We start from the raw sequence: 11,173 nt of genomic DNA on the forward strand, positions 1-11,173 counted from the left end.
CCCCCATGATTAGTCAGGTTGGAATTGAATGAAGAACATTCCAAAGACAATTAAAATATAAATCTTACATGAAACAAATACAAAGTCTTAGGTACAAAGCAGTTGCCAGGGAGTGTGGTGTTAGGGAAAATGAATTGGAGCTAGATCTGCTCCTAGGAAGCCAAAGTACATGTCCTTAGCCATGGTTCAATAAAGCCTCTGCTTTTCCTTGGACCCTTTTAGTCTCTTTTTGTTGTTGTTGTTTTGTATTTTTCTGAAGTGAGAAATTAGGAGGCAGAGAGACAGATTCCTGCATGCACCCAACCAGAATTTACCCGGCAAGCCCATCAGGGGCAATGCTCCACTGCAACCAGAGCCATTCTAGCGCCCTGAGGCAGACACCATGGAGCCCTCCTCAGTACCCGGGCCAACTTTGCTCCAATGGAGCCTTGGCTGCGGGAGGGGAAGAGAGAGAGAAAGGAGAGGGGGAAAGGTGGAAAAGCAGATGGGTGCTTCTCCTGTGTGCCCTGGCCAGGAATCGAACCCAGGACTTCCATGCACCAGGCCTACACTACCGCTGAGCCAACCGGCCAGGGCTAGTCTCTGCCTTTCTCAAGGCTGCAGGTTGGCTTCATCCAGGAAAGTGAGGCACAGTTACAGCATTTTCAGACCCACACTTAGCCAGACATTACAGATACTATGCTCTTGTCCTCCCCTGACTGTACTTGCCTCTTCGTGACTTGATAACAGTACTATAATTTGTTTTTTTTTGGTGTGGTTTGTTCAGGGAAGCTAATGTGAAGTGAGGCCATGTGCCGATTTAGCTAAAGAATAGATCTTCTACAAGATGCTTAATAAATATATGTTGAATTAATGACTTTCATTAGATTGGTCTGTTATAAAGTTAGAAGAAATGCAGGTTTAATAAATAACTTTCTCACTCTGTGCTTTCATTGTAATGCCAAATCGAAGGCAGGTAGATTCATAGAGGTACTTGATTTAGCTTTTCAATGTAATACCAGAAAGAGCCATCTGAAACTATACGCATTCTAAACTATGTATATAGACCTCAGATGTCTAAAGTATATACCAGATTTTCCTTCCCCATTTACATATATATTTTAAAGTAAAAGCATGCACATGTTTGTTTTTAATTGAAGAATGAAGCAAAAAGTAAAAGTTCTTTCCAATGTATCCTCTGTCTCTTTCTCCAAAGACCATTTGCTCTTGGTAACTTCTTACATGGCCCTTCAGGAAGTGTTTCTGTGCATGCCCACATGTTGGCAGCAGCATCAACTTATTTCAATAAGACTTGAAATTTTACACATTCACACAAGAAAAGAAAGAGAAAAAAGCAGTATGAATAAATTCTAGGGTGGAAAATGTGATTTTTTTAAAATTTGGTACATGAGAAAGGACCAATGTTATAAAGATTCAAAGCTATTTTAAATTGCAAGACATAGAATAAAAGAAATACATGAGACTGCAGTTTTAATAACGAAGTGTCATCCGTGTTCCCTCTAGCTTCAGGTTGACACCATCAGCGCTTTTGGAGAATCACTACAAAAGAAACTTCTGGACATTGAAGGATTGTATTCAAAAGTGCGGTCCCGCTATAGTTTCATACAAGCTCTTGTCCGACGTATCCGAGGCCTGCTGAGGGTATCACGGAACTGAGAGCCGTACTTAATTATACTCTTCTAGGGAAGAGATGAATTGGGGAAAACTATCTCCTTTTTATAGATTAGTTTGTCTCTAAATTATGACCAAAAAATATTTTGCTATTTCTTTATATATGGACATGTTTTCTGTAAACTTCTTTGCCTGGTTTCATCCTCACTGGTAAAAAATAAACACTGAAAAAAGAAACAGAACAAATACATGGCTAGTTTTTTGAAATTTTACCTAGAAAATGATTGACATTATCTGGAATCCAACATACAACATTTCACTGGTCGTTCACTGGGGTTGTAGTTCCAAATGCTAAATTAAAAGCATAGTGTGGAAATTCTCATTTTTTTCTCTTTGTACCTACATTACACTTCTGTGGTATTTAGGGTTACCCCATGGGGCAGAGTGGAAAGTACACTATAGCCATGCTCTTTAATAGACTAGTGTATTTAGTACTGCAAACGATAGGTTATAGAAATGTCTCAAAAAGTCAAGCCATCTCTTTTTTAGTATTTAAATGACAACATAACTTTTATTTGTCTCTTAGAAATGATTGTGAAATGTCTCTAATCATCTGCCTATATTTCTCATATAATTAATAGCCACAGTTAAGGCAAAAGAATTTGTAGTTACCTCTATTTCTTGTTCCAACTGTGTTTATGTTCAAGTGACCATATCATCTGAAAGCAGACACTTCAGGGAGGTTAATAACTTGTTCTTGGCTGCCAGGAAGTGCAATGCAAGGCGGTCATAATGGGACGCAGCTGTGCCAGACTCCAAAATCACCTAACCTCTATCACAGGTGCTCAAGGCAGGTTATATAGCAATCCGGTGGAGATTTTGAAAAATACAGCCTCCCTTCCACAGATTCTGCATAGGGCCCAGGTAGACTGTGTTGCAAAGGTCCACAGGTGATCCAGCTTTGCAGCTGGGGTGGGAACCTCTGCCTCATGCAGTCCTTATAGGTCAGAAATACCTAAGCCTGGGTGGGCATCAGAATCTCTGGGTGCTGGTAATAACGCACATTCCGGGACCCGACCACCCAGCTTCACAGAAGCAGGATACTGGGACTGGATTCTGAATGTTCAACGCTGTCGGGCCCTGCTATGGACTTGGGACTTCATCCTCGCTGACCTCGCCCATGGGCCAATTTAGGCGGTAATTCCGGGGCGCTCAGTCTGGGGAAGCCGGGCGCCGCTAGCGACTTCCGGGTGAGGTGAAGAAGGGGAGCGAGGGTGACCCGGAAGTGGACGACGGGTTCCGCCCCTCGCGCCGCGGGAGGCAGGATAGGGACGGGCCAGGCAGCTGCCAGCATCCATCGCGCCCTCTTTGCTGACATCATGCTCCAGTTCCTGGTGAGTGGGGCTGCCGAGACGCGGGCCGGGGGCATGTCTCGGGAGCTCCAGACGCCGCCGAGTCGGCCTGGGTCCGGGGGCCTGGGCGTCGCCTCTCGGGTGGGCCGCGGGGCTTTGCTCCTGCTCCTGCCCCGCACGCACCCTGGCCAGTATGTCCCTGCAGCCTCTCAAGTCCCTGAAACTTAGCGGGTCGAGCGCCCCTCACTGTGTGCCGGGCCTGCGCGCTCCTTGTGACATTCTCGTGTTAGAGCGTTTGGGTCCTTTTGTGACCGCCCCGCGTTCTACTTTCTCGCCCGACGTGGATCCAAACCCCATCCCGCCTCGGAGCCCTGCTGGCTGGCGTTTCTTTCCTCTTCTTCTTTCTTTTGTTTCTCCTTTGTTGTGGGCGTACCCGAGACCGTGGGAGGGCCGGAAATGAGCCCTCAATTAGGCACCTGGCGGGGCGCAGAAACCCAAAGGCGGAGTCGGAGGCCCGGGTCGCCCCGGTCGGGTCTGCTGCCGGGGAGGGGTCAGCCCCCGGCCTCCAGGGCCTGTTTCCAAAGTGCCCAGTTAGAGGTAAAATGAGCGTGACCGTGTGTACACAGATGATTTCTCAGGGCTTTTTATTTCAGTTTGAAAAACGGGTTTTGTGGCCAGGCTTCGTGTATTTGTGGTTTTGCCCGGTGAACGTTACCGGAGGTCTTGACAAACAGATTTCCAAGTGAGAGTGTTGCCTCCAAATTTTTGTGCCTTCAAACTCTTTGATGCTTTCAAACCTCTAAAAAGAGGCAGGTGACGTGTTGCCAAGTAGTTAACGGAAAGCGGGTGCTGTGGGGATGAGACCCTTTCTCAAATGTTGTATTCTTTATCTGAGAGATTAGGACAAAATGTTCCTTCAATGTCCGTTTTGAGATGCTAATTGATTTTTAATTCTCCAGGCCAAAAGGGGGTGTCCTTGACAACAAATTGACCAGGGCTGCTCCTCTGTCTCTGGAAGTTTCCACGATGTCCTAACTAGGTGTTAGTGTAGGAGTAACAGAAGTAATTACTGTTATTTTGTTGTAGGAAACAGTTGAAAAAACAGTACCAATTTGCCCCCACGTGTATAATTGAGTGTCAGACTCCAGCTGTGACTGGTTGATACAGTAGCTAATTGGTAGTTGATCCAATTATACCGAACTTTGTAAGTGCTTTCCCAGAGTGAATTTATTCAGTTTTGGAATAAACTTTTGAGTGTGTAAAAATGGATGTGGCTGATTGGAGGTTTCAGAATTCTCGGCATTTAAGGAGCGATGTGGAAGCCTTTCATTAAGTCCCTAGCCCAGAAGTAACTGGCACACGGGATGTTCTGTTGCCCTCTCTTCTCCCACCTCCGAACTGCAGCTGTTGAAAGAAGTGGATTACCTTTCACCCTGATTCTACCTACCTCTGTCTGGTGGTTCACCAGCTTGTGAACTTGGGCAAGTCTTTCTCTGTGTTCTTAACCTGTGACCAGCCATCATGTCTAGGGATTTATGAGGTCAGACTCCTGGGTTTGAACCCTAGCTTCATCATTTTTAAGCTGTGGGAACTTGGGCAGCTTATTTAAATTCACCCTGCTTCAGTTTCCACATCTTAAAATAGAAACCTATCTCATGGTTTTGATGTGAGGAGTAAAAATAAGTTAATACATGAAAGTACTTAAAACAGTGACACTTTATAAGGACTCAGACATGTTCAGTTTCTCTTTGATAAGGTGTCAGTAATTCTGATTTAGTGTAGATGAAGGGAAAGTTTTGGCCGTGATGAAACAGTCACAGGTTAAGCATGGGCATTGTTGTGGAACACTCCAAGATGTTTCTTAGTTGTCATTTTTTTATGGGAGACTGTTTCCAATGCACTCCGTAGTATTGTAGTTGCTTATACATTATTCATTCTTTCTTGGATTAAAATATTTGTTCCTGTGGTCTTGTTGCTGCTTTTCTCCTTGTTACTACAGCAGCTTCCTTAATTGCAGTATCATTTAGCTATAGTTGCTGTAAGGAAGCTTTGGAAGAGAAGCCTGAAATGGTGGACACTGCTGAAGGCCTTGTGTACACTGCCTGTTATACTGTTGCTGGGTCACGTGTTGCTTTTCTTTCCCCCTTGAAGTGGTAGCACTTGGTACTCTTAATCACCTGCTCTTTAATCCCTTCTTCTTTGTCCTTTGGATCCTGCAACTCAGTTCTTTCTGACATTCTTTCACATTACAACACACCTGGATTTATTTTTATGGAAGCATCTGCACAGAGTCAAGGTGACTGGCTCTGGTGCTGGCCCCTCTGAGGGCTAAGGAGATCAGCGTCTTGGAGGACCAGTTGGGACGCGGCCCTATCTAGTCGTATCTGCTTGTGCTGGCTGCTTTTCCCTTCTGCTTACTGAGTGCTCCTCAAGGCTCAGTTCTTGACTCTGCTCAGCCCTCCCCCCCTTTACAGAGTCTGTTTCTTGTCACCTTCACCTCTTTGCTCACAGTCTCCAAAGAGTCCTTTTCTCTTGTCATCAATTGCCGACTAAACATCTCATGTTACATCTTCTATCTCAGACTCAACTTGTTTGGTCCCATTACCTTTCCCTACTCTGCAAACCACACCCAACTTCTTTCTCTGCTCCCCTGTCCTGGCTTCCTAAAATGTGAAATTTTGACATATCTTTTATTTATTTCCCTCCTTCATCCTCCATATCAGCTAGCTGCTTTAACTGACACATATACTTGGCTGGTATATAATCTTGGGCAAGTTACCTTACTGGTCTCTGCCTCAATTTCCCCAACATAAACTTAGTAATAATTGTACCTGTCTGCAAGGTTGTCAAGAGCATGAGTTAATTCATGGAAAAGCCAGGGTGCTACCTTGCACACAGTAAGCGCTCAGTAAACATAGCTTGTTTTAACCCATCAGGTCCTCATTACTCTGTCTTTATGTCCACACTGCCAAGTTCGTAGAACAGGTCCTTTTTACACTTAACACCTTTGGACTTGCTACAGTAGCCTAGCTGGTGTAGAAAGGTAGGTTTTGGGTTGGAAGAGTTGTTTTAGGTGCTTCCGTCCAGCTAATATGCTGATGCTCAGTGCTTTTTATGAAGAGGGCATGTAGTTTACAGTTGGTCACCTCCAGTAACAGCAGACTCACTACTTCCACAGGTAATGCTTCCAATTTTGGTCCAAGTCTCCTTACTTAGCTCTACTCCTTGATGTTCAAGAGCAGTGCTCATCTTCATCACAATCCTTTGCATGTTTGAAGAGCATCATTTTGGTTCTTCTCACTGACCCTCACCTCCCCTGTTAGTCTTTTCTTTAGGCTAAACATCTGTTTCTTCCACCCATTCTTTATGATTTCAGGTTCATGCAGATTACCCTTCTCTGAATGTTCTAGTTTTGAATTCTTTTTAAAACCTGCCACTCTAGTTATGGTCTAAACAGCTGCCAGAGTGATCATCTAGAATTAACGGGCTTATTGACATGGTCAGAAACTGTCAGTGATCCCTGTGTTCGTCTGCATCAAGTCGTAACCACTTTTACTTGCTAATGATTTTGTTGTATTGGTTTTGTATCTAGCAGTTGTGCCTTTTAGCTCCAGTAGTCTGTCTGTAGGTTCCCTTGGAAGTGAATCAGGGAAGCATTACTGTGAAGGCAGTTATATTTCCAGCGAAGGCAAAAAGGACAGTTTTGTGTTCCTTTCTAATTTTTATTACCTGCCCCTCCTCAAGCTGGGATTCCAGTGGACACTGTGAGAGTGGAGATCCCACTTTTGTTCCTCCTTGCAGTAGAAATGCTTCTCAGATTTTAGTGTGACATTTGTGTTTCTGACGTTTTCTAACAGATTAAGGAAATTCTATTTCTAGTTTAAGGGTTTTTATTGTGATTGGCTGCTGACTTTTACCATGCCCTTTGCCACCTGCTGATCATATGATTTGTCTCCTTTAATATGTTAATATGTTAGATTTTGAACACAAAGCTCCTAACCCATGTGGCCCATCAGACTGGCATGCTGTGTATTGTTCCCTGCCCATTCCAGTCTTTCTAGAATAGATCATCCATTCCATGGGAAGAAGCTGAAACCTTATGCGTCAGTTTCCCTGAGCACATGGTGCTCAATCGGTACTTTGTGATTGTATCATTTATTTAATTAGGTATTCCTCCTCTGCTGATCCCTACTCTCAGATATTCCTAAACTATTGGAATATTTCAATCAGCTTCTTTGAGAACAGACAAACCAGTTCTACCCGATGCACCTCTTTCTGGAGCTTCGCTAGCCAACTCTTTCGTGAATGTCCCTATTTAATTTACTGACTCAGTAAAGAATGAACAGTTCTTCCCCCCTTCATTCTCTAAGGAATATTATTGACTACAAAATCTAGCTGACATCTAAAGTTGTGCCTCTCTGTGGTGGCAGGAGGAAGGATACAGGTTATATCTTATGCAGCTTTTTTTTCAATGTACAGAACGTGGGTTTTATTATTACTTGAAGCAGTTGTTAAACACATCTGCTAGTGCCCTCCACACTAAAATTTAAAGTGGTTAAAGACTAAAGCACAAAAAAAGGTGGGTTTTGTTCCTGTCCCCTTGGACTAAAGAGGTCTTCTGACAGCTATGGCTGAGACTGAAGTAGAGAAATAAAATTATAAATTGTTTTTTATTGTTAGATAACCTGTACTTTCGGTTTTCTTGTCATTGTGTAGCTTTTCTCATCTGAGACCATAAAACATTTTTAGGTCTCCTTTTGAATGCTTGTTTAGCTACAGTTGCTAAATAAAATAGGATTATTTTTAGATTTCTTAAACCATTGTCAGTAACGATTCCCATCTGTCATAACTTGGTTTGGGTGTGTACATTTTGTGAAGGTAATTTGATGAGTCACATTTCACATCCTTCAGGTAGCGTTCACTCTGGGTCATTGCTAGGAGCCGTCCCAAGATAAAAATTGTAGCTTTATTTGCTGATTTACACACGTGACAACTTTTTGATTGGGCAAGGGGCAAATGATGAGAAGTCAGATTGCTTTGAAGTTGACCCTGTTCTTCTGACCCTTTTTTATATGTTCAAGATTCATAGTTGTGTTGAACCTGCTCGTGTGTGTAGACACGAGAACTGAGGGCATTTTTCTTGGCGCTCTCATGGACAAAGCCAACCACTTACCTGAGTGGGCCTCTCTCTTTCTCTCTGACATTTCTGTTCTTTAAAACATTTATCCAGTCTGGAAACATTAAAGTTGTCTTTGATTTCCTCAGTTTTATCCCATATACCTGATATTTTACCAAATCTTACTGATTTTTTTTTTTTTTCATTTTTCTGAAGCTGGAAACAGGGAGAGACAGTCAGACAGACTCCCGCATGGGCCCGACCGGGATCCACCTGGTACGCCCACTAGGGGCGACGCTCTGCCCACCAGGGGGCGATGCTCTGCCCCTCCGGGGCGTCACCATGTTGCGACCAGAGCCACTCTAGCGCCTGGGGCAGAGGCCACAGAGCCATCCCCAGCGCCCGGGCCATCTTTGCTCCAATGGAGCCTTGGCTGCGGGAGGGGAAGAGAGAGACAGAGAGGAAAGCGCGGCGGAGGGGTGGAGAAGCAAATGGGCGCCTCTCCTGTGTGCCCTGGCCGGGAATCGAACCCGGGTCCTCCGCACGCTAGGCCGACGCTCTACCGCTGAGCCAACCGGCCAGGGCCTGATTTTTTTCTATAGTCTTGAGATGTAATTTATTTACACCTTACAAGTCACCCATTTAAAGTGTAGAATCAGTGGTTTTTAAGATGTTCACAGACTTGTGCAGCCATTACCACCATCTAATTTCATATCTAACATTTCATTGCCTCTACAAGAAAGCACATACCCAATTAGCATTCATTTCTCCTTCCCCTCCTCACCCCCAGCCCTGGACACCAATAATTTCTTTGTGTGTCTCTGGATTTGACTATGCTTAGCATAATGTTCTCAAAGTTCATCCATGTTGTGTATGAATCAGTTCTTCATTTCATTTTATGGCTGATTAATATTACATTGTATGAATATACCATGGCTTGATAATCCATCCACCAGTTGATGGACATTTGGGTTGTTTCCACCTTTTGGCTATTGTGAATAATCTTGCTGTGCACATTGATAATAGCTTTTTGTGTGGATGCATGTTTCAGTTCTCTTGGGTATATGTCCTAATGAATTACAGTGTCATGTGGTAACTGTGTGAATTACCACACTGCTTTCTCTAGTGGCTGCACCATTGTGCATTCCCACCAGCAGAGTATGAAGGTTCTGATTTCTCTACATCCTTGCGCACACACTTGCTCATATTTTCAATTAAAGTTATCCCAGTGGGTGTATTGTGGCATCTCATTGTGGTTTTAATTTACATTTCCGTAATGACTAATAAAGTTGAGCATTTTTTCATTTGCTTGTTGGCTGTTTATATCTTCTTTGGAGAAGTGTCTGTTCACATTCTTTGCCCATTTTTAAATTGGGTAATTTTTTTTTATCATTCAGTCGTAAGAATTCCTTACATATCCTGTATACAAGTCCCTTATCAGATATATGATTTGCAAATATTTTACTCCATTCTGTGGGTTAACTTTTCACTTTTTTTTTTTTTTTTTTTGTATTTTTCTGAAGCTGGAAATGGGGAGAGACAGTCAGACAGACTCCCGCATGCGCCCGACCGGGATCCACCCAGCACGCCCACCAGGGGCCACGCTCTGCCCACCAGGGGGTGATGCTCTGCCCCTCTGGGGCGTCGCTCTGTGGCGACCAGAGCCACTCCAGCGCCTGGGGCAGAGGCCAAGGAGCCATCCCCAGCGCCCGGGCCATCTTTGCTCCAATGGAGCCTTGGCTGTGGGAGGGGAAGAGAGAGACAGAGAGGAAGGAGGGGGTGGGGGTGGAGAAGCAAATGGGCGCTTCTCCTATGTGCCCTGGCCGGGAATCGAACCCGGGTCCCCCGCACACCAGCCCGATGCTCTACCGCTGAGCCAACCGGCCAGGGCCAACTTTTCACTTTTTTGATGGTATTCTTTGAAACACAAGCATACTTAATTTTGATGCAGTCCAATTTATCAATTTTTTTGTTACTTGTGCTTTTGGTGATATATCTAAGAAATCATTGCCGACCCCAAGGTTATGATTTACTGCTATGTTTTATCCTAACAGATTTATAGTATTAGCTCTTACATCTAGGTTTTTTTGTTGTTGTTTTTTAGAGACAGAGAGAGGGATAGATAGGGACAGACAGACAGGAACGGAGAGAGATGAGCATCAATCATTAGTTTTTCGTTGTGTATTGCGACACTTTAGTTGTTCACTGATTGCTTTCTCATATGTGCCTTGACTGTGGGCCTTCAGCAGACCGAGTAACCCCTTGCTCAAGCCAGCGACCTTGGGTCCAAGCTGGTGAGCTTTGCTCAAACCAGATGAGCCCTCGCTCAAGCTGGCGACCTCGGGGACTCGAACCTCGGTCCTCAGCATCCCAGTCTGACGCTCTATCCACTGCGCAACCGCCCGATCAGGCACATCTAGGTTTTAAGTCCACTTTTAGTTAAGTTTTATTTATGATGTGAAGTAGGGTCCAACTTCATTCTTTTGCATGTGGATACCCAGTTGTCCCAGCATCACTGTTTGAAGCCATTGAGTGTCTTAACACTGTTGTGGAAAATCACTTGACCATAAATGTAAAGGCATGTTCCTTGATCCTCCATTCTATTCCTTTGATCTTCATCGATTTTTAAGAAGAAAACAATTTATTCATGTTTGCTTGCTACCATTTCTGCAGGAAACTGGCAGGCCCATGTTATGTGAAAGGGGATCATCCGGTCACCTAGATAGATTACTTGTTAGGCTTCCAGGTCTTGGCCTGGAAGATGTTAAACATTCTTGGCCTGAGGTTTCAGACTCACTCAAGACCTTCTGTCATCTACCTATAGGCTAACTTCTCAGACTAAGGATTCACCATATTTTATCTGTTTATCTATCTGTTCGTTTATTTGTTTAATTATTCAGTGCACATGTGAAGGAGAGAGAGGGAGAGAAGGACAGGAAAGGGGAGAGATGAGACGCATTGAGTCACCACTTTTTAGATTTAGATTTTCCTTTTTTGATTTTTGTTTGTTTACATTTAATTTTTTTTTTCTCTCTAAACTCACCTTTGGAGCACCCCATTAACAGCAACATGTGAATGCTTTTTGGGCTTCATG

At 43.9% G+C, this 11,173-nt stretch overlaps 1 protein-coding gene across 2 annotated transcripts in view; it reads left to right on the plus strand.

The window, feature by feature from the left end:
* Positions 1 to 1,739, plus strand: part of NUP205 (nucleoporin 205) — a 78,597-nt gene extending 76,858 nt beyond the window's left edge. For both annotated transcript variants that reach the window (XM_066262361.1, XM_066262362.1), the window contains exon 43: positions 1,504 to 1,739. In XM_066262361.1, coding sequence (XP_066118458.1) covers positions 1,504 to 1,656 — 153 coding nt within the window. In that variant the 3' untranslated portion in view covers positions 1,657 to 1,739. The remainder of the gene's footprint in view (positions 1 to 1,503) is intronic.
* Positions 1,740 to 11,173: the final 9,434 nt, after the last annotated feature.

This window comes from Saccopteryx bilineata, chromosome 2 (assembly GCF_036850765.1).
Source record: "Saccopteryx bilineata isolate mSacBil1 chromosome 2, mSacBil1_pri_phased_curated, whole genome shotgun sequence".
Taxonomy (NCBI): domain Eukaryota; kingdom Metazoa; phylum Chordata; class Mammalia; order Chiroptera; family Emballonuridae; genus Saccopteryx; species Saccopteryx bilineata.